The 23,846-nt window shown below is 41.4% G+C and overlaps 1 protein-coding gene across 2 annotated transcripts in view; it reads right to left on the reverse strand.

The window, feature by feature from the left end:
• Positions 1-204: 204 nt before the first annotated feature.
• LOC118556862 (NLR family CARD domain-containing protein 3-like) overlaps positions 205-23,846 on the reverse strand; it is a 353,674-nt gene continuing 330,032 nt past the window's right edge. For both annotated transcript variants that reach the window (XM_036125406.1, XM_036125407.1), the window contains 4 exons: positions 19,203-19,391; positions 5,875-6,048; positions 3,144-3,314; positions 205-516 (listed from right to left, as the gene is read on the reverse strand). In XM_036125406.1, coding sequence (XP_035981299.1) covers positions 501-516; positions 3,144-3,314; positions 5,875-6,048; positions 19,203-19,391 — 550 coding nt within the window. In that variant the 3' untranslated portion in view covers positions 205-500. The remainder of the gene's footprint in view (positions 517-3,143; positions 3,315-5,874; positions 6,049-19,202; positions 19,392-23,846) is intronic.

The raw sequence follows: 23,846 nt of genomic DNA on the forward strand, positions 1-23,846 counted from the left end.
CAGAACCCAACCCATAAACCATACTTTAATGCTCATTTGTTTCATTTTTATGTCTCTAAAATGTAAAATTAGTAATAATTGAAATTTAAATGCTTAATACCATGTCTATCTTTAAGAGGTTTAAAAAAATATTTAAGCATGAAAACGGATATTTATTTACAAGGTGACAGATAGGGCATTGGGACTTGCTCTACAGCCGATACCGCGACTTGACATCACAAACTGGGAGGAGGCAGTACTGTTCTTCACCAAGATGGATGCCTCCATAAAAGGACCTTCAAATCAAAATGACTCTTAATTAAAAAGATTTGATCCTTTTTGGTCCAAAGAGAAACAATATCAGATACTAAATGACAAACATGATTAGACAAACAGGATCAACATCTCTAAGGTCAGAGTTCATCATCAGGATCCAGTCAGAGTCTCTTTAAACTCAAACTGCTGCAGCTTCAACCTCTGGATCATCAGGACAGCCCAGCTTCTCTCCTCTAGAAAGATCATCACCGCCTCCACCTCCTGCAGAGAGAAGAAGCAGCAACAGAGGAGATCAGTGAGTGTTTCTAGCCTCTGGAAGCTGAACATGAACATCTCATCTGTTTCTGAAACATCAGCTGACTAAGAAACATGGAGGCTGTCCCTGTACACATCTGGATGAAACTAAAGACAGAAGGACACATGTCCAGATGTGCTGAGTGGACTTCAGCAGAGCTTCTGCTCTGTAGAAAGACCACATGGTGACTAAATGTAATGATGGGCTGTGAAATCAGTGATTTGCAGGCTGCAGTCAGACTGATCTCAGAGCTGTGACTAAGATGAAACTCATCAGCTGTTTGCTGTTGAAATGAGAGAACAAAGAGTCTGAGATCAGATCTGATGCTCCGCAGCTTGATGAATGAGGACCACTGTCTCTAGACATGGTGGAAGGCTGTCAGCTGTAATCCAGCTGCATTTCCTGGAGACATGAACACAACAAGTCATCTTCACATGGGGTCCGTTCTTTGTACGTCGCTAACTCAGCTGGATTTGATTGTTGACGATTTGGCATGATCTTGGATCGTTTGGTTCTTCGAAAGACATCCTGTACTTGTTGTAATAGCAACATGTGCGCCAGATTAAACCTAATCGAGAGCAGGCTTATTTCATGTAGACAGGATTAGATTGCAGCTTTATAAGCGGAGGAGATAGGGAAGTCTGTCGTAGCCATGTCCATTTTTACGACAGCAACCTGTTGCGGAAGGTGCAAGAATAATTTGCAGTTTTTCGAATTAATCGCGTATTGCGCAATAGACAGGATCCTTTAGCGCAGCGCGACAGTGTAATTGTAGAGAGATTTTTCTTGGTGGCTGTTATAAACAGACAAACATCATTTAACAGTGGCTTTTAAAGAGGAAAAGTGGTGTTAGAGCCATAAATAGAAAATATTTAAGTTATTTGTATAATGGTTTGCTTTTTATTTTTATCATATTCAGTAAGATTTGTTCAGGCCATTTTATTGTGAAGTTTAGTTTTACTTTGAAAGGCTTGCTTCCTTGTCGAGCCGTATATTGTATTAGAAAAAACTATGGATGGATTATCTAAACACAGAGCAATACAGTTTTACCGTGTAAACTGTGAATGACTTGGAAAAGGAAGAACTTCATTTTTTTTATAGATTAAGAATTTTTTTGTTAAAATTCCCAGTTTGCACGCGTCCTTTACTTCCATTGTCTAAGGAATGACACCGATATTGGATCTCTTGACATAACAAGTGCCTTTTCAAAATAAAGTATAATAATTAAAGGCTACCATTTTGTAGAATATTCTTGTATTTCACTTTTACTTGTCCCCATGTTCTAGTGAGTCCCGTGGAGGCTCTGACATAAAAGAACAAAGTAAATATGAAATTATTAAAATGCAAAAATTCATACTGTAGAAAGTGATAGAAACATTTACCATGGACAGTATTTACGCATTAATTTGTCTGCTACTTTTTGCCAGCCCTCTCTCCTGGTTTAAGCAGACTTTGAGGTGTTCCCTGTCGTTTTAATTAATGACTCAAATTCAGCATAACCTCCATTAAAAGCTCTTGTTCTGCTTGGGAGAAAAACTGTGGGCGTTCTTTGGCCATGCTGAACAGCCAATAGCAGCGTTGCTGATTATTGTTTCTACTATCGATACAAACGCATGAACGCGCAGTTGTCTCAGATAACTCAATCCAGCCATACTTATCGTAAACAACAGGTGTGTTCGAAGAACCCAATTAGCCGGATCATGATTAGCCAGATGAAATCATCTTGGATGTCTCCTTTGATCTCGGATGTTTTAAGCAACGTACGAAGAACGGACCCCTGGACACAAAGACAGAAACACAACAAGATGCTGGGTCCTCTGGCTCATTGTTATCTTTGTGTCCAATCAGGAAGCCTGTTACCATTCTCCTCTGTCATGGAAATATATTATTAGTTGTATTAATCAGGTATTTTTATGAAAACAATAAGAGTTACCTTTTAATCCCTAAACAGTGTCTTAGAGTTTACAGAAGGTGGGTTTTTTTTGCTGAACCACTTAAAAACAGTAGGACTGTTCAAGTAGATGCCAGGCACAAAGTCAGCATGTTTTATGGTTCTTAATGTTATCTTGGTTAAACTAATCAGACCTGAGCCATACATTACAATTTTTTTGTAGCTGGCAGGCAAGAACAGATTTCCTTTGTTTTTGGGGAGATGGGCACCTCAAGACTGTCCACGATTCCCCTCTCACTTGACATTCCGTAACAGGCTGGTCAGTCTATTAAAGATGTGTTTGGGTAGTGTTAAGCAGACAAATCGCTTGCAGCACCATGGGGTAGGATGTCGGGTAAATATACTAAATATGGTATTATGGTAACATACATTTTTGTCTCCGTTAGGAATTCCAAATGTAATAAATACATGAATGTTATAAGTGTTTGGTCTCTGATAATTGTTTCTTCCTTTTCTACCATATCTATGAACTGAGTGAGTTGGGCCTTCAATGAATGAGATAGGAAGAAGCAACAGGCCATGCGTCACCTCCCACTGAGAGGCTGCAGCTTTCCTGGAAACACTGGATCTTTGCTTTGGTACCAACTGGGTTCAGAACAGTTCTGCTTACAGCAGCTTGACTCACTCCAACCATCTACTTACACAGATTCCAGTTTGTAGTCTGGACTCTTTACAAGATCCTGCAGCTGCTGAACATGTGACTCCTTCAGGCTGTTTCCTCTCAGGTCCAGTTCTGTGAGATGGGACGGGTTTGACTTCAGAGCCAATACCAGAGAATCACAGCTGATCTCTGACAATGTGCAGCTTATCAATCTGAGAAAAGAATAAAAGATGTAAGCTGAAGCCACCAGGATGCAGGTTCTGACAGTCCTACAAAACCAGTTAAAGAACTCTCATTAAAAATAACGACAAGCTGCTGCTTCAATAAAGACCTGCTGACTTCAGCTCTTCAACAAACAATATTAGAACTTTCAATAGTTAAAACTTGTTTAGCAGTTGTTACAGTCCTGAGGTCTCATTTATAAAACCGTACTAAAAGTGTACGTACGGCAAGAAAAAGAAAAGGGCGTATGACAAAAATATTTACATTTATAAAACCATGCACACGCACACCAGCATGCCTTTTTCCTTTCTAGATCACAGCTGTACCGATACATTTGGTACCAGGTTCTGGCTCAGGTTCTGCCCTCTACACGCCCAGATTCTTAGACTTAGACTTAGACAACTTTATTTGTCATTTTGTATGCACAGAGTGCGTACAGAACGAAATTTCGTTGCATACAGCTTGTAAATTGCAATAAAATTAAATTACAGTATAAGGTGCAGCAGTGATTTAAAAGTAAACAATTGAAATTCAACCAGAAACGGTCGATGCAAAGCACGTCATGAATGTTAATGTGTATAAAATGTGTCAGCTGATCATTTTTTCATCATGCTGACGTGGCAGCCACGAAGAAAAAGCAAAGAAACGGGAATATTTCCCAGAGAGGCGTTTATCAAATGTGAAAATCAGAGGTAAAAGCCCAGATGTTGTCCACATTAAAACAAGTTGTTAATAAGGTGTTAATATACGTTGTTAAAAAGTAAACCACGCTGTGCTCCGTGTTGAAATTCCCCTGTGGCTGTGTGTTCAGATCCACATTGATAGGAGAGAGGTTTCCCCCACCATTATTAACCCCCCCCCCGCTCCCTAAAAAGGTGATCACTGCCTGGGTGTGAGCAGAAAGCCTCCTTCTCTGCTCTTTGGGGGTAGGAAAGCTGCCTTCCGCCTGTGGGTAACAGCAGAATGCATGCTGGGAGTCAGAAGCAGGATATTGGCCAGTCCTCATGATTGGCCAGGAAATATTTGATCCCTGAATGTGTGTTTCCTCAATTCTCCATCTGCACAGTCTTCCAGTAGTGCCAATGCATCCAGCCAGCAGCATTACACACGAGTGTGTTTGACTGTTTGCAGCAATTAAAGTGATTGCTGCTCACCTGGTCACAATAATCTGTGGAACACGTCACACTGGTGATCATTGGAGAGAGGAATGTGAACGTAGAAAACCCAGAGAAAATGTGGTGCAGATATTTATTTAAGATTTAAGATTAAGGGTATATTTTTATTTATTTTACATGTCCCATATGTATGTAAGAGTCACCAGTGCAAGATTGAATAACACTGCGGTTCTGAATGCTGCTGATCAAAATGATCTATGATTAAAGTCTGATACTGAGTCAAATTAAAGTCTCCTCATGCAGGTTGCATCGCCAATTTCCTCATCTCTAAAATTTGCGTACGCCTGGGTCAGAGTTGGCATGAGGACCACACAGGTAAATTTTTTATAGATCTCAACTTTTGCGTGGAAATTTTGGGTCCCATTTTGTGCATAATCAAGCTATATAAATGACAGCCCTGCTGACTTCAGCTCTTCACCTCTGTCAGCTCCACCAGCAGCTCCATCAATACAAACTTACGTAGATTATGCAGCCAAATTATTCAAGTTTAAAAAAACTAAAAAGTCAACAGGAATTGTGGAGGAAATATGAATAAATATAGATTAATGCAGATAAATTAACTATTTAAATTATTCCACAGCCATAAAAACATGATGTCATGGAGAATATTTAATGTAAACTGACTAGTACCAGAACCTAGTACTGTGACATGTGTCTGAGTGTTTTAGTTAGTAAAATCATTCCAGAGCTTCTAAAAGTGCTGAAGCATCAATCAGGGAATATATATTTGTTCCTGTTAGACAGATTCCAGGACCTGAAATTCACTAAACTGGGTTGAATCCCCCCTGACCTGCTTCACATGAGGGGCATTTATACACACTGGGGGTCCGAATGCTGTCCGGTTCTGACCTGAGATCAGAGCTCAGACTCAGTTACACAGAGAAACAACATTAAAAACTGTCTCCAAGTCCAGGAACAAACTCAGCAAATATTTATTAGGATAGAAGATCTGTACTTTGTTTTTCTGCTAAATTTTATCCAATTATTCACAGAAATATCTACTCATTTTTTTAAAAAAATCATCCCGTAGAAAGTATATAAAAACTGATCCGATGAGGTTTAAAGAGATTAAAAACCTTCAAAAACAATGAAACATAACTATTTTTCATTTCTTCTATCTTCTTCTTTCTCAGTTCTGCATAAAAGCTGCAAGAATAAACTGAAATTCAGCTCATTGTTTCATGTTTTCTGCTGATTATTTAATAAATCCTAGCAGGATGTACGAAAAATAAAGAAACTTTAATGGGAATAAAGCAGTGGAGAAGAAAGCAGACGTTAGCATGAAGATCCTCAGTGTGGATCAGTAGAATATCAGCCAGATGTATCAACACAACTTTAACATCACAAATATCAGAACTAAAACATGGAGTCTGACCTCAATCTCTTTAGTTTGCAAAGGGGATTCTGGAGAAAACAACAGAGCTCCTTCACTCCAGCATCTTTCAGGTTGTTTCTGCTCAGCTCCAGTTCTGTCAGATGGGACGGGTTGGACTTCAGAGCCGACACCAGAGAAGAACAGCTGAGCTCTGACAAACTGCAGCCAATCAAACTGAATAAAGAATAAAATATGTGAGTTGAAGCCAACAGGATGCAGGTTAGAACTGAAATATGAACAAATAAATGATAAAATGTAGAAAATAAATTTCCCTGAATGTAAAAGTTCCAGAAACATGGTGAATTAATGTCTGATATTTTATCCAGTAGAACGGACTTAAAAAGTTAAACCCAGCAGAACCAGAACATGCTATCATGACGTGTGAAGGTCCAGATCAAGGTGTCTTTCTCAGCAGTAGCTTCTGGTGATGAAGATGTTCTGGGGTTACTTGAACATCAATCCATCCATGATCACTTGCTGCTGCTGGATATTTAAGTCTGATGGCTCTGGCATCTGTTTAAAATGCTGCTGTCTTCTAGTCTGGGTCAGGGTTCTGGTAGAACAGTGGTTCTCAGACCCATAATGTTCTAAATATGGATCATTTAAAAGAGTTTCAGTTCAAATTGTTCTGAATTTATTTTCAACCTAAACCAGAAGCCTGCATGGAGGCTTTTTTCTAGGAAAACATAGCGTCTGTTTAAAGTTCTGCTCATTCAGTCCCTGATCACTGAACATTGGTCCGATGTTCTGCTGCTGGGCTCAGATGTTCTCCATCATACTGGGTCAGTTGTTCTGAGTGAGTCTCTATGTGTTTGGTGGGTCATTCTGAAAATTAAAACCTACGATGAGGAGACTTTCTTTACCTATGGCCCTCAGCTGTGGATCAGCCTTCCTGAAGACCTGAGGGCAGCTCAGAGGTATGGACTAAATAATAGTCATCTTGATTTTTAATCACCTCTTTGTACAAACCAATGAAATAAGAATAATAAGAATAAGGAATTCCTTTAATGTCCCACAGTGGTGAAATTTGGGTGTGACAAAAAAGGAGTACACAAAGTAAATTGTCTAATTTAAAGTTAGCAATATAGAAAAACACCAAGAGTAAAATCTAAGGGGAAATATCAGCCTAAACAATAGACCAAAAGGAGAAAGGAAAATTAAAAAAAGTTATTTGGTGATGGAGGAAAAATAACTCTTTTGCCTATTTACCTAACACACAGCAATGGAATATGCAATATTTTTTTATTCTATACATACCATTCTATAATGTACCAAGCTTATACAAAATGCACTGTGTATCATAGTCCAGCAGCATCCCAGCCAAGTAGTGTGAAAGTTACCTTAGTGTTTAGTAAAATGTCAACAATTGATAGCTGAGTCATAACAAGTATAACGATCTGCATAATGTAGACAGTTATTTGGTATCTGCCAGCACAATTAATGGTTTGATCATGACTAGGGTTGGGAACTGAAAAGATTTTCACAATTCCGATTCCCTTATCGATTCTGTGAAACGATTCAATTCCTTTTCGATTCTCTTTTCGATTCCAATTTGGGGAAAAAGGAGAACAGTTTGATGATGAGCATCAACTTTGTTTACTTAACTATCACACAACCTTACAAACTAACAAGGTCAAGATGTCCACAGCAAATGTGCAACTGGAGTAACATTTATATTTGTGTAAATAAAAAAGGAATATAAGAACAAACTTAAATACAGTAGATGAGTTGTTTAGAATACAACAGAATGTAATTTGTAAATCTCTCTTTAGATAACCTCAGTCATCTAAATCTAACAGAGAAGCCATCTGTTTAATGAAAATGCATTACTGTACAATTTTTGGGAAATAAACTCATCTCCCCATGATTTAAGCAAACGAGTGTCACCTTTCTCTTGCTCCGTGAACTGCGGAGCAACTTTGTAGCATTTTTCGTTATGTCCACTGCAATAGCTAGATTCATGTAAGAATTCCAGCTACCAGTAGTTCTAATTAAACATACTACTAATGAAGGGCTGGATTAACGATAAAGGCACACTCCCTTTAGAAACTTTTTTTTTTTCAGAAATGGCATATGATTTACTACGAACCAGCCGGTGATGTAAAACTAGGTACTTACCACCAGAGCTGCTTTCCATGCTGGTCGTAACTTTAGCTTCTGTCCGGTAAGAATCAAAAACACGGCATTCATTAAATTGTATGCCATGTTGTGTACGCAGGTGTTTCTGCCTGTTGGATGTATTTCCTCCTGCAGATATAATTGCCACTTTGCAATGATTGCAAAGCGCCTTGTTGCCATCTTTCTCTTCCTTAAAATAAAGCTAAACTTTCCCGTTTACCCGATGGGGTGGCATTTTTTTTGTTTTGCTTTACGCCTGGTCACGTCGTGCGCAAGTTACGCACACATGCTTACGGAACGCCGTGTGCGTAACTTGCGTATAAAACGTGACGTAACTTGCGTAAAAAAACCTTGTGCTGCTCAGAGCAGTGGCACGACGGAATCGAAAAGAGAATCGTTAAGAGAGCTGCCAAATGGTGCCGCGGAATTGGAAAACACGGAACCGGTTCTGAACAGGAACCGGTTTTCGATTCCCATCCCTAATCATGACTGTGCAACAAAATGTATGACTTAAACAGGCATTATAATGTTTGTTGGGAGCAGCAGAGATTATACAGTCTGACTGCAAACGGGAGGAAAGAGTAATTATTTCTGCTGCAGTTCGTGTTAACAGGGCAGCAGGAGGAGCGATTATAAATAATTTTGGCCTTAACCTGTAGTGAAAGTTCTGCATTTTCTAACTGCATGCGGCGTGTTTCTGTGCCTCAGTGCCCTTACTGTTTCTCTTCTCCCTTCCCTCAGACTCAGGTTCTTTCATCAGCGGTCACCATTCAAAACGTGAATCACTACGTTTAATGTCCTCACAGCCGTAGCAAAATGTGCCAGTTAAAGTCAATAGGAGAGCTAGTAGTTGTGTTTCCTGGTCTTTTGTTTAACAACACAGAACCAGTGGTGCTTCGGTGGGCTGCTGCCTTACGCTTTAATTCACGTGCGCATCATTAGGTCACATGTAATTTAATTGCACACTTTTAAGGGTCATTTTAAGGAACTTGTAACATCAGCGGTTTTAGCTCAGACTCATCATTCCTCCTATTCCCTCTAATGTCGGGCATACATATATTTTCAATCATGGTACTCATATACAGCTCAAACTGTACGACAAAATCCCAGGGTCTAAAAGTTCTCTGCTCACCATATCTGTTCTTACACAGTGCGGACCGACGGTCTGATGCGACCAGACTGCTCACACAGTGCGTTCAAAAACCACATGTCGGACTCAGCCCTGTAGAGAGATGGCGCTACTCGGACTCGTCTACCCGGAAGCTAAATGTCAACAGTAGAAGCAGAAAAATGCGGAAGTGTCGATGCTCACTGTTAAATATGAGGCTTACTAGAACGAAACGCGTTGCCTTGGTAATTCTACGAGTTACTACTCAGTAGTTTGACTCCACGGCATCATGCTTCTCTCCGCTTCTATGTTTTCGTTTGAGAAGACGAAGAAGAATCTACTTGTCTGCCCGTGCGCAGTGCGCAACGCCGGGGGAAATTGGCTCGTAGACGCTCGTAACTCTGCTTCAACAGCAGGACACACTCACAATCGCTCACGATCACTCACGAGGGCAGACTGAATTTCAAACATGTTTGATTTTCAACCGACTGCCCGATTCCTGATCCGGAGGTGGTCGTAAATTGTCCCTCATTATCCCCTGTATACTACACGACACAGGAGACGCACGATCAAGCTGAAACTTGGCCAGATCCAAAATATTCTCACACAACTTAAGAGTTGTACAGTGTATGCCCCGATTAAATGAGCCCTTTACAGTCTTTATTTATCCATTTTTCCCACCGTTTATCCCTTGTGTGCAGCGCACCAATGGGGGTAAAATCCGCCTACCTCAAAGCCTCAAACCATTATCATTACGTATAAATTATGCTGAAACCAGACATTACCAAAAAAGTGTTTTCATTTAGGAACCAGTGAGATGCAGAGCTTGAAAAGCTGTGCATCTACTCATCAATTCTGGGTTGCAATGCATAAAAGTACTATATTTCCTGTAGGATTCCCCATTTAAGACGATAGGTGGGCTAAAAGTGAAGCAGAAAGTAATCTTTCTGTCCACTCCGACCACAAACAAAACGCGCTCAGAGAACAACCTCAAACTCGTCCTTCGGCTTGCGTCATTATGCACCAGAGCACCCTGTGCTATAGAGATTTGTCTGGTCAGCACAAAGACTGAGATGAGAAACCTGTCGCTGAAAAAGGTGATGATGATGATGATGGTTATAAACTGTAACAGGCTAGAAGTGATTGGAGCTGAAAAGAGGGAAACATCTCCTGTGTGCTTAAAGTTTTGCAGCTAAGGGGAAAAAGTCGGAACCATAAAGGTTTGATGAAACTCATCCTGAATCACCAATAAGGTTATGGATCTACACTGATAAACAAACCCATAGATAAATGTGTAACAGTGTAATAATGCGGTCAATAACTTAAAACTACTTTATTTTATTCAGTAAATTTTGAACAATTGTGTGTTTTGTCTGTTTTAACCCATTAAAGCGCTCTCTGCTGGCGACACCTATGTGACATTGTATTATCGCAACGTGGACAATAGTTCTGCCAATACAAAGTGAAAAAATAACAATAAAAATACAATGAGCCGCAAATATTTCCACGTATTGATCTATATCATGGTGTCACATAATGTACTAATTTTTTAGACTAAATTTTGGGTTTTTATTCTCTTTAAGCCAGAATCATCAAACTGAAAAAATTATAAAGGCTTGAAATATTTCACTCTGTGATTAATTAGTTTTTGTTTCTGAAATGAGGGTAAACATGTTTACATTTTCACAATATATTTGATGGGATTAGCCTGCATACTAATATAAATTATGTTTTTTCAGTACAGGTCTCTTTACGAGCGGTGTCAGAGTCTGGTCCACATTGCCGGCAGTAAGTCGGACTCGTTTCCGGTGAGAGTTGGACTCCGCCAAGGTTGCCCTTTGTCACCGATTCTGTTCATAACTTTTATGGACAGAATTTCTAGGAGCAGCCAAGGTATTGAGGGGATCCGTTTTGGTGGCCTTAGGATTGCGTCTCTGCTACTCGCGGATGACGTGGTCCTATTGGCTTCATCAGGGCGTGATCTACAGCTCTCACTGGAGTGGTTCGCAGCCGAGTGCGAAGCGGCCGGGATGAAGATCAGTGCCTCCAAATCCAAGACCATGGTCTTGAACCGGAAAAGGGTAGTGTGCCCCCTCCGGGTTGGGGAGGATCTGCTGCCCCTAGTGGAGGAGTTCAAGTACCTTGGGGTCTCGTTCACGAATGAGGGGAAGATGGAGCGGGAGATGGACAGGCGGATTGGTGCGGCGTCTGCTGTGAAGCAGGCGCTGTACTGATCCGTTGTGGTGAAGAGAGAGCTGAGCCAAAAGGCGAAGCTCTCGATTTATTGGTCGATCTACGTTCCTATCTTCATCTATGGTCACGAACTTTGGGTCGTGACCGAAAGAACGAGATCCCGGATACAAGCGGCTGAAATGAGTTTTCTCCGTAGTGTGTCTGGGCTCTCCCTTAGAGATAGGGTGAGGAGCTCAGTCATCCGGGGAGGAGTCAGAGTAGAGCCGCTGCTCCTCCACGTCGAGAGGAGCCAGTTGAGGTGGCTCGGGCATCTGGTTAGGATGCCTCCTGGACGCCTCCCTGGTGAGGTGTTCCGGGCACGTCCCACCGGGAGGAGGCCCAGGGGAAGACCCAGGACACGCTGGAGGGACTATGTCTCCCAGCTGGCCTGGGAACACCTTGGGATTCCCCCGGAGGAGCTGGTCCAAGTGGCTGGGGAGTGGGTGGTCTGGGCCTCCCTACTGAAGCTGCTAACCCCGCGACCCGACCCCGGATAAGCGGAAGAAGACGGACGGATGGACAGTTTTTCTTTGTTTTACACGTTGATCAAACCTGTTGCGTTGTTGCTGAACGGTACCGCTGAGTCCCGAGACTGTCTGCAGCAGTAGAGTTTTTTACTTTTCAATATTGTGGTTTAGTTTTAATACCCACCTGAGCTGTCAGATTGAAGTGGATGGTTCCTCTCTGACCCGGACCAACAGAACAGCAGCTTCAGAACAAAGCTGAGGTGGTGGAACCTGGTGGCGCCGTGGGTTTTATTTATTTTTAGATTTTCTGTCTTTGCTCTTCTCAAACAGTCATTTCTTTTGGATAACACTATTTTATTATTTGATTTAACTTGTTTATGGCATTTCAACTGGGGTGTGAACAGTTTTGAGAGACACTGTTGGTTCCTACCTTGATGAAGGGTCACTTCCTGTTTGTGGTAAGGCGTGTTGTGTCACTTCCTGTTGTGACTGTGTGAATTGCGGTCTGCTGCTCCAGACTCTCTCACTTTTATCTTTAATCTTTTTGCTGTAACATCTGTTTCTAACACATAAGCACTTTTAAAACATTTTCTGTTGCTGCACATCTCGTTTGGGAACTCCTCGTGTTTCACACGGTTTGCTTTTTTGCCGTGGTAAGTGGGTGCTTGCCTACCCACAGGCTTTTAAAGTTGCTGTTATTAAACCTTTACTTAAAATACCTTCTCTTGGTCAAGATGAGTTATTACATTACAGACCTATATCTAATCTTCTTTTCCTATCTAAAATTCTTGAGAAAGTAGTTGCTAATCAACTATGTGAACATTTACAAAGTAATGACCTACTTGAGGAGTTTCAGTCAGGCTTCACAGCTCATCCCAGCACTGAAACAGCTCTGGTGAAGGTCACTAATGATACTATCATGGCTTCAGATAATGGACTTGTGTCTGTACTTGTCCTGTTAGATCTTAGTGCAGCATTTGATACAGTTGATCACAATATTCTCCTACAAAGAGTTAAGCATACTGTAGGGATTAAGGGGAAAGCATTAGGCTGGTTTAATCCTTGGTTTAATCTGTCGGACAGATTCCAATTTGTTCATGTTAATAATAAATCTTCCTCAAACTCTAGGGTCACCTGTGGAGTACCACAGGGTTCAGTCCTTGGACCAATTCTCTTTACTATATTTATGCTTCCAATTGGCAAAATTTTCTGACAGCATGGGATTAATTTCCACTGTTATGCTGATGACACTCAACTATATTTATCCATAAATCCAGATGAATCGAATCAATTACTTCAACTACAGGCATGTCTTGATGACATCAAAACTGGATGACTTTAAATTTTCTGCATTTAAATTCTGACAAGACAGAAGTTGCAATCTTTGGATCAGAGTCCACAAAAAATAAACTTCTTAATCAATCACTTAATCTGGATGGCATTAACTTGGCCTCTGGTAATAAAGTAAAAAATCTTGGTGTTATTTTTTAACAAGACATGTGATTAAAATCCTATATGCTGTTGAAGATTCTCAGTCATCCAGGTCATGGTCATTCCAAAAAAAAGGTAAAAAACAAAGCAACTGGACTTGTTTTCCGTAGTTGAAGACGTTTTGCTTCCTCTCCAGGAAGCTTTATCAATTCAAAAAGTCTGGAGTAACGTGGAGTAACAAGCTTTATACCATTGGCAAACAAATGCCTTGTAATGGCTTAGATAACATGCAAATTCAACCAAAATCAGGGCCACCCCTTAGTAATGGGCGGTCGTTAAAGCCATTAAGCCAGCAGATTGGACCGAAACTGGTCCACTCCTCTGTAACGAGGAGTCGTTAGGGTCTTTATTTGCTTGGAAACCTCAACATTGAAACCCACACACACAGACCAATATCTTCTTTTTGACTCACACCACCCACTGGAGCACAAACTTTCTGTCATCAGAACCTTACAACACCGGGCCGAGCATGTCCCAACTAAAACAGAAGGGAAGCACAAGGAACAAAACCACATCAGAGATGCCCTCCAAGCCTGTGGGTACCCTAACTGGGCTTTTGTCAAATCAGCAAGAAAATTCAAAAAGACCCGTTGTAGAACATAATGGTGAGAAGAATAAACGCAAAACATTGTCATTCCATATGTTGCTGGAGTCTCTGAAAAACTCAAGAGGATTTTCTCCAAACACAAAATCCCAGTACATTTCAAACCAAACAGGACTCTCAGACAGAGGCTGGTGCATCCCAAGGACATAACCCCCAAGCATAAGATGAGCGGAGTGGTGTATGCAGTTCAGTACAGTTAGGAATGTTTTGATCTTTATATTGGAGAAACCAAACAGCCTCTCCACAGACGCATGGCTCAACACAGGAGAGCTACCTCCTCAGGACAAGACTCTGCTGTCCACTTACACCTTAAGGACAAAGGACACTCCTTTGAGGACCAAAATGTTCACATTTTGGACAAAGAAGACAGATGTTTGAAAGGGGTGTGAAGGAAGCCATCTATGTTAAGAGAGAAAAACCAACTTTGAACAGAGGAGGAGGCCTTAGGTTTCAACTCTCAAAAACTTACAACACAGCTATAGGATTAATTCCAGCCAATCATCACCTTAACTCTTACCCTCATTCGGGTGATCAAAACATTGTTCCTTTAAGCCAAGCCAATAACGATTCTAACGACTCCTTGTAACAAAGGGGTGGACCAGTTTTGGTCCAATCTGCTGGCTTAGTGGCTTTAACGACCGCCCATTACTAAGGGGTGGTCCTGATTTTGGTTGAATTTGCATGTTATCTAAGCCATTAGAAGGCCTTTGTTTGCCAATGGTATAAAGCTTGTTACTCCACATTACTCCAGACTTTTTGAATTGAGAAAGCTTCCTGGAGAGGAAGCGAAATGTCTTCAACTACGGAAAACAGGTCCAGTTGCTTTGTTTTTTTTTATCTTTTTTTGGAATTAACACTAGAAGTCCCAGAGAATTTCAGTTTTCTTGCAAGCCCCCCTCCCCTCTTCAAGTTTGTGTATTCACTCTACCTTGCTAACTATCCCGATTGTAATGCAAATAACCTGTGACGGGTCCTAGTTCCTGAGCTGAGAACAGGTCATAGCCATGCTTTTCCAACAAGGCAAGGCAGAGCCTATTTATATTGTCCATTCACCAAAAGACTAATTTATATTGTAAAGCTCACTATGTGAAAGAAAGAACAACTTAGAGAATAATTGTATTTTGTCTTGTCTCGCCTTTTTATGTCATTCAACATTTCAGCTTAGAAAATGACAAGAAGTATGACTTCAGTATTGGAGTAACATTGATTTCACCCAAGGAAAAGCACTACATATAAAGCTACAACTGTCCCATTTAGCAGTTTCCACAAACCCAAAGTGAGTCCTTCCTGCATTTGAGACAGGTATACTTTGTGCAGTGCACACAACGCTTAGTGCTGTGGTTCCTGTTGCAGAGATTGCGCACCTGGCACCGTGTTGTTTTACCATGAGAACGTCTCTTCATCTCACGATGCTGTCTCATCTTTTCTTCTTGTATTGCCTTTTCCTGCATAAACCTCTAACAAAGTTCATCAAATTGTCCATAGTTACAGTCCTGCCCTGGTCCATAAATGGCTCCATCAGTTTCACAACAACGTTCTCAGACAGCCTTTCTCCTGTGGGGTGGGAGGGATCTTTTTGCAAATAGGGGATAGCATTACACATGTATTTTGTGTCCAGATCCACTGCAATCCAAAACTTAATTCCAAATTTATCAAGCTTGGATGCAATGTATTGCAGAAAGGGACAACAAACCTTTGATGGAAATAACTGCTCATCAACAGTAATATGTTACCCTGGACTGTAGGACACACACAGTTCTGTACAAACTGTTGCCAGATGTTTGAAATTGCAGCAAATTTGTCCATTTTTACACGTTCCAAACGAGTGTCTTTGTTGTCGAAGCGCAGATATTTGATTATCTGGGGCGGATTTACCATTAGGCGAAACTAGGCAGTTGCCTAGGGCCCCAAAGTTCCTGGGGGCTGATTATCCAGCCAGGCTTTGAGAATGATGTTGTTCCACCAGACTGAGAGAGTCCAGCATCATCCACTCTGCTGGTAAGCAGTCAGCACAGTTTACTTCCTGAAGATGACCCAGCTCTGGCCAATCAGCTGTCCGATTGAGCACGCTGCTCATTAGTACTGAGAGGACCGCTCCAGGTGAAGAACAGGATCTTGCCAAGAAATGGAGATGGGCGCAGATTTACTTCTAGCTATTATTTCATTCAAATGAAAAATGGAGAACAGATAAGCAGATCATGGCTTGTCTACTAGAAAAAGGGACAAAAGAAAACAGATGAAAATAACAAGAAAAGGTATAAGAGAGGGAAAAAAGGAGAAAAAATAATGTATATCTATTCTATTAAAATTTTTGTATCTGTATATAATGGGTCTGTTTTATGTGTAGTCTTCACAATTCAGAGGGCTCCATGCCTTTCTTTGGCTTGGGCCCCAAATTTCCTAAATCTGCCCCTGTTCATTATGTCTTGAAACCGGTTTCGAGGCATTGTAGCTTTGATGTGTGTATTCCCCAAGTCTTTGGACCACAAATCCCGCATGGCGCCAACACTCCCCTGTGCTGCCTTCATAAACAGAACAGCAATGAAAGCCACCAAATTTGAAGTTAACGTTTTCGCTACAGAATCACAGTCTGCCATGTCTTGTAACATTAGCCTCGTGAGACCATCCTGATCTCGCGAGGTTTCAAGGTTTCACTCGCAGATCAGTCTGGATACTCTCCGTTAAAGAAAATTTGGAGCCGTTCACCAAACGAACGTCCAATCAGCGTTGGCTTTGAGGCGGGTTGAGGTGTGACGCAACGGGAAGCGCGACAGTTCACTCTAAAGAACATGGCGGCTTCAGCCGATGAAACTAGCGTTAGCGTGGCTATCGAGCAAGTTTTATCGGAATTACAGAGTATTTCTTTGCTGAGCTAACGAGCCTTTACCTGCAGCAGCAAGAGTAGCTTGGCTTGTGGTTGTGTTTTCGTCGTCGCTCTGTTACGAGCGATGACGAATCTGATTGGTTTATTTGGCCCGTCTATCACCAACATAGGCCAATCAGCTAACCAGTATTTTCGCCCCTTCCCAAAATTACTTCAACGGAAGGTTTCCAGATGGATATGCGAAGCAAATCTATCTGGCGGAGTCAGGTAATTGTAACATAGCCAAAGCTTCCAAAGCGCTCAGTCTCCGTTTGGTACCGTACAAGCACATCCTCCCCCCGCCAAACCAGCTTTGAGCTGGAAACCTATTTCCAGTGCGAACTCAGTCGGGTCCTCCAGTGTATATATATATGCGCGCGTGTGTGTGTCTGTGTGTGTGCGCGCGCTCCGCCACAGCACGGCTTTGCCGGCGCTGCAGCGGATCGTAACTTGAGTTATATTTGCCCCCTAGTAAATAGGGCAGGTGGTCATTATTGTATAAATATTAAAATATAAAAGCAATCCAGCACATGCAGCATTTTCATTGATCAGTTATCAGCTGATCGCTGTGCGGGTGGCTTCGCTCCACTGTCTGAAATCATTCCGATGTTGGCGACACTGATAACGTAGACCTAGTTATATTTAATTACAAATAGGATTTTTTACCCCTGCTCTCAGGTAAAACACTCGTCAACAAAGAGGCTTGAGCTGAAACCGAAACAGAAGGGGGTGGAATGGTTCTCCAACGACAGGGCTAATGGGGCATTTACATCTGAACAGGGATTCATGAGTTGTGAAGTACTGTCGGGGGGACTGGAAGCTGACGAGAATTCTCGTATACCTAGGACTTCTAGTGTTAAAATGCCATACTAAACAGGTTTCCAGAGTTTCCTTTTTTCACCTCAGGAATATCCCCAAAATTAAAAACATTCTGTCCAGGAGTGATGCTAAAAAACTAGTCCATGCATTTGTTACTTCAAGCCTGGACTATTATAATTCTTTACTATCAGGAAGTCCACGTAATGCAGTTCAAAATCTTCAGCTGATCCAAAATGCTGCAGCAAGAGTTCTGATGAAAATCAACAAGAGGGATCATATTTCTCCTATTTTAGCTTCCTTTCATTGGCTTCCTGTTAAATCAAGAATAGAATTTAAAATTCTTCTTCTAACGTATAAAGCCCTTAATAATGAAGCTCCATCATATATCAGAGCTCTGATTACCCCGTATGTTCCTAACAGAGCACTTCGCTCTCAGACTGCAGGTCTGCTGGTGGTTCCTAGAGTCTCTAAAAGTAGAATGGGAGGCAGATCCTTTAGCTATCAGGCTCCTCTCCTGTAGAACCAACTCCCAGTTCTGGTCCGTGAGGCAGACACCACGTCTACTTTTAAGACTAATCTTAAAACTTTCCTTTTTGACAAAGCTTATAGTTAGAGTGGCTCATGTTACCCTAAGCTACCTCTATATTTATGCTGATATAGGCTTACGCTACTGGTATAGGCCACTCTACTGAGTTCTACTGTTCTCCAGTTTTGCATTACTTGTCATCATTTCAGATTTTAACTTTTTGTTCCCTCTCTTTTTTTTAATTCATAGTAGGTACACCTGAACTGTCATTCTGTTAGCTGTGACGTCATCCATGGAAGACAGATCACCCGCTATTACCATCTAATGTAGAACAGATTACTGGATCAATGTGTGCTTCTGTGCTTTTTTGTCTCTCTTGTTGTGTCTCTGCTCTGTCTTCTCTAACCCCCAATCAGTCGAGGCAGATGACCGTTCATACTGAGCCTGGTTCCTTCCCGTTAATGGGGAGTTTTTCTTTCCACTGTCGCTTCATGCTTGCTCAGTATGAGGGATTGCTGCAAAGCTATGGACAATGCAGACGACTCTCCCTGTGGCTCCAGGAGTGAATGCTGCTTGTCAACACTTTAATGCAATCAACTGGTTCCCTTATATAGGAAAGCTTTTGACCATTCTGTATAATCTGACCCAATCTGTATAATCTGATTGAATTTGACTTTGTAAAGTGCCTTGAGATGACATGTTTCATGAATTGGCGCTATATAAGTAAAATTGAATTGAATTATGTGTCTGTATGTAGTCTTGGCACTACTCCTCTAGGAACAAAAAGTAATCTTTGATGTAAAGATATGACCAAGAAATTAAAATCAAAGCTAAATAATTTTATGTTGTTATCTGAATCTTTCCTGAATCAAATTGAAACATCTCTATCATTGATTCACATCATTTTACTTAATTTCCTAAATGTTGTTCATCAGTCCAAAACATTTTAAGTGTGAACTGTTCAATACTCTGAAATTATCAAAGAAAATAAATAATTTTCAAGACATAACATTTTGACAGCAGGTTGTCTTTAAAGAAAATATGTCAAAAAAATAATTAATTAAAATAAGTTTTAAAGTAGCAGTGAAGATAAAACCAACCTCAGGTTTTTTACTGTACAGACTGGAGTCTCCAGGATTTCACAGAGATGCTTCAGTTCAGAGTCTCCAAAGGTTCTCCATTCATTATGGATCTCCTCTATTTCCAATTCAGTCAGATGCAAGGGATTGGATTTCAGAGCTGAGGCCACAACTTCACATTCAGTCATTGAGAGACTACAGCCCACTAGTCTGTGATCAGAGAAACAATAACATCAGTTCTAGTTAAATCAGACTGATAAATACTGATAAACAGACTAAAAGATTTTGATTAAACAGTGATGTCATCATCAGATGAACATCTGCTCTTCACATCAATGTCCTGTTTGACCCGAAACAGAGAATCTCTTGAGTCTCTTCAGGTCTCGGTTCTACTGCATTGCTGCTGTATCTCTGGTTCTATTAAAAACTACAAAGATGAAGAAAGATCATCTACAGTGAAACAACAGAACCTTGTCACATACAGTACTTCTGGTGTTTCTGGCATCATGGAAAAGATCCTGGATTTTCTTAGACTTAGACAACTTTATTTGTCATTTTGTATGCACAGAGTGCGTACAGAACAAAATTTCGTTGCATACAGCTAACGTTCTGACTGTGGTTCTGCTTCGCTAACCTGATGGCACGGTTCAGGTTGGCTCTCGCTGTCCTCAGTGCCTCCTTGTCACCAGACTTGAAGGCTGGGTTCCGCTTTTAGCGTTTGACAAATCTCCTCAGTCATCCAGGATCTTTTGTTGGCCCGGGTGATAATGTTCTTTGTGGTGCTGATGTCCTCAATGCATTTGTTGATGTAGGCTGACACAGTCATGGCGTACTCATCAGTGTTGATCTTGTCCTCATATGTTGCTGCAGCTTTGAACATGTCCCAGTCAGAGCACTCAAAACAGTCCTGGAGTGCTTCCATGGCCCCCTCAGTGGGTAGTAGTTTTTTGCTTTGATCAGCGGAGGCATGTATGCAGGAATTAGCATAACAGAAAGGTGGTCTGAGGAGCCAATGTGGGGCAGGGGGCTGCTCTGAATGCATCTTTTATATTGGTGTAAATCAAGTCTAGAGTGTTCTCTCCCTGAGTTGCAAAATCTGCATGTTGGTTGAAATGAGGGAGAACAGTCTTCACATTGGCCTGGTTAAAATCCCCAGCAATGATTAAAACGCCCACCGTGTGTGCAGATTGCAGCTCAGAGATAGTCCAATAGAGAACACTCATGGCCTCTTTAGTATTAGCGCTGGGAGGCATGTAAACCGCTGTGATGTTAACAACCATAAACTCCCTGGGCAGGTAGAAAGGTCTGTAGTTAACAGTCAAAATCTCTATGTCCGTAGAGCAGGAGCCAGTGACTGTTACAGCATGATTTACACCAGTTCTTGATGTAAACACACAGCCCATCCCCTCGGGTCTTACCACTGAGTTCGCTGTTTCTGCCTGCGCGAAAAGTAGCAAGCCCCTCCAGGCTGACGGCGTTGTCAGGGATCAATGAGGTAAGCCATGTCTCTGTCAGGATGAGGGCGCAGTAGTTTCTTAACTCCCTCTTTGCAGAGAGTTTGAGTTGTAGATTATCTATTTTGTTGTCCAGTGAGCAAACGTTGGAGAGCAGGATGGAAGGAAGCGGCAGTTTGTAGGGGTTTGCATTTAGCTTCGCTGTTAGCCCATCTCGACAGCCGCGCTTCCGCCGCCTGTCACACCGCCTTCGCTTGCGCCTCCTGCGGCGTGTGCTGCTCGGCGAGTCCACTGCATTGTAAGCCTCTGGGACTTTTGCCCAAAGCACTCTGAAGACACGTAAACAATCAAGAGTAGTTGTAGTTACGAGTCCAACACTTAATGACCTTAACTCCAGCGGGCGCTGGCAGTCAAGTACTGATCTACTGGGTCAAAGTGTAGTTTGTAGTGTGTTAGGCGGCATATTTTTTATAAAAAAGCTTGCGGGATGTCATGGAGCTCTATTACCTTTGAAAGTATAATTTCCAGAGACTCATTTAGCCAAAGGGACATCATAAGAAACCTTTAATGCCACAGAAACTTTTATTCAAGCTTACTCTGCTATTTCAACCTTGGGCTGCAACTCAGTAGATGAGCTAGTAGATAACTTTCATTTTAAAGTCTCAGACATCATTGACTGCATTGCTCCAATTAAAGTGACGTTTTTTTCCAGGAAGAAAAAAAATCTCCTTGGAGAAGTGCTCCAGCCATTAGAAGTGAAAAAGGGGAGTGTCGAAAAGCTGAACACAGGTGGAGAAAGACTAAACTCCAGGTTATCTATGACATCTATAAAGAGCCTTATTTGCCACAGTGGACAGATTAACAAACCCTCCTGTGTCTGTGGCTTGTGAACTCCACTCCACCGAGGCCTGCAATGAATTTGCTAACTTTTTTACTAAGAAAATCCTAAAGATCAGAGGATCAGATTGTACATCCATATCAACACCAGAACCGAAGCTGTATCCAACCAGAACCTATCCTGACAAAATGTACCAATTTAGCCAAATAAACTCCAAAAGCTTAGAGCAGATCATTCAGCAGTTACGTTCCTCCTCCTGCTGCCTTGATGTTCTACCCACAGTTTTCTTTAAGAAAGTTTTACCTGTCATAGCGTCTGACTTGACTCAGATAATAAACACTTCCCTTCTGTCAGGTGTTTTCCCCCAGTCCCTAAAAACAGCAATTATCAAACCACTGCTGAAAAAGAACAATTTAGACAAACTTCTACTCCAAAACTACAGGCCCATCTCAAACCTCCCCTTTATCAGTAAGATTATTGAAAAAGCTGTATTTCAACAATAGGGTAGTTCACTGCTATTGTTTTCATCCGGGTTTTTTGCGCATGCGCGCCGGACTGGAAGGCAGAAGGCGAGCAGAGTGGCAGACGCAAACAGAGCAAACGACGAGTTCTTGACATATTTTTCTTCTTTAGATAACGTATCACAAGATTGTTTTAAGAGTAAGTTGATGGTTGATGGTATCAGATTGCCAGATACCGTCCAGATACTGTACCTTCAGGCTTTTGCCTGAAGCAAGTCTGTGAATGCTGGCCAAACTATTTAGTCCGGCCCGGTGGCCAAATGCATTTTCATTATTCAACGGCTGTATCTCCTCGCTGCATCAACCGATCTGCACCAGATTTTTTGTGAGTCGTGGGCGAGCGCTGCCCAACGCATTTGTGTGTATTGCCCGGTGGACGGGCGATACACATGCTGGCGCTTGGCTGCGAGGGCCGATCGACACCGCTTGCGGCTTTAATTATTTAAGCAGAACAATGACCAGTGCAAAATTAAGTTGTATTTACCGGAAATGAAGTGTAGACTGCAAATTCTGTCGGGGTATGATGGCTCCCCCAGTCGATTGGGATTGTCTGCCTGGGTCCTTCTTCATTGAAAATATCAATTTCTTTCTCTGTCTTAGTCCTTCGGTAAACGAAAGAAACGTACATCCAACGATTTGGAATGCCTCTGTGTGCAACCGGGAGCACAACAAGTCGTACGCATTGTTTACATTTCGAAAATAAACTAACGCTCTAATTCACCCGTTTTGTAATGATAGAATGCGAGAACAGTCCTGTTTTTGCCTACACGCGGGACCCGGAAGTATCGCTGACGTCGGGGGTGGGGTGTGGGGGGGGGTGGGGGGGCTTACTCCTTATGACAGTCGTAGACACTGGGAGACAAACATAGTTGTGGACTGTTTCAGAGAACAATGAAAGCTAACCTATTACTTAGAGTTTAGTAACTGAACAGCATATGTGATACACCATAAAGTGGGAGATTTTAATCATTTTTTTTATATAGTCGAGAAAACCTGTGTGAGAATAAAAGCCATCATCTGAACTACGAGTATGGCAATGTATTATATATGTGAGCTTTTTTTTTGTTAAACTGAAATTGACCGAAATACTGTGTCAAATTTAAAAGGGAAAAAAAGGAACCAAAATGTAGACAGCGTTTCACCAGGGGCTCTAGAGTGAGGAGCACCGCCTTGCGCGCCTCATACAGAGCTTGGGGAAGAAGACGGCGGTTGTTCTGTCATTCACTGAAACTATCTATGTTTACAGGTTAGTAATGTGAAGCTGGGGAAAACTGTCTCCCCTAAAATGCAAAATAACAAGTTAATTGGGAACTGATGTTGCAATCACATGCTTAGACTCTCACGGAAAAGGAGTGAATTTCTATCATATTTGCCGTTAGCAAGAGTTAGCTCCAACGGTCGGAGGGCAGCCATTTTAGAGGCTCCGTCATGTATAAGCTCCGTTTCACCCCGCAGCCTAACTTTATTAAGGTTATGATGGAATCCTGACATCTGTGTGCTGTTATCTGTAAAAAAGAAAAGTGTTTGAGATACAGAAGTGCTAAGGTTATTTCTAGTTACTAGTAATTAGTTATAATTACAGTTTAAAATATTCATGATAGAAGTTGTGTTGTTTTTTTCCCCTTACTGTATAATTCTACTATACAGTTAGTAATGTAGTGATTCAGCGCTGATGAGAGCTTAAAGTGGATTTGGTCATTCAAAGATGTGTATATTAGAATGTATAACCAATAACATGATTAAGTTTTTCAGAATTAATACAATTCAAGGGAAATTAGTAGATTTAATATTTTATTACACTTGAGAAATTGGTGTTTTAATGTGAATCTGTGAGATTTGGATTTATGGTTGA

Source organism: Fundulus heteroclitus, chromosome 21, assembly GCF_011125445.2.
Source record: "Fundulus heteroclitus isolate FHET01 chromosome 21, MU-UCD_Fhet_4.1, whole genome shotgun sequence".
Classification (NCBI taxonomy): domain Eukaryota; kingdom Metazoa; phylum Chordata; class Actinopteri; order Cyprinodontiformes; family Fundulidae; genus Fundulus; species Fundulus heteroclitus.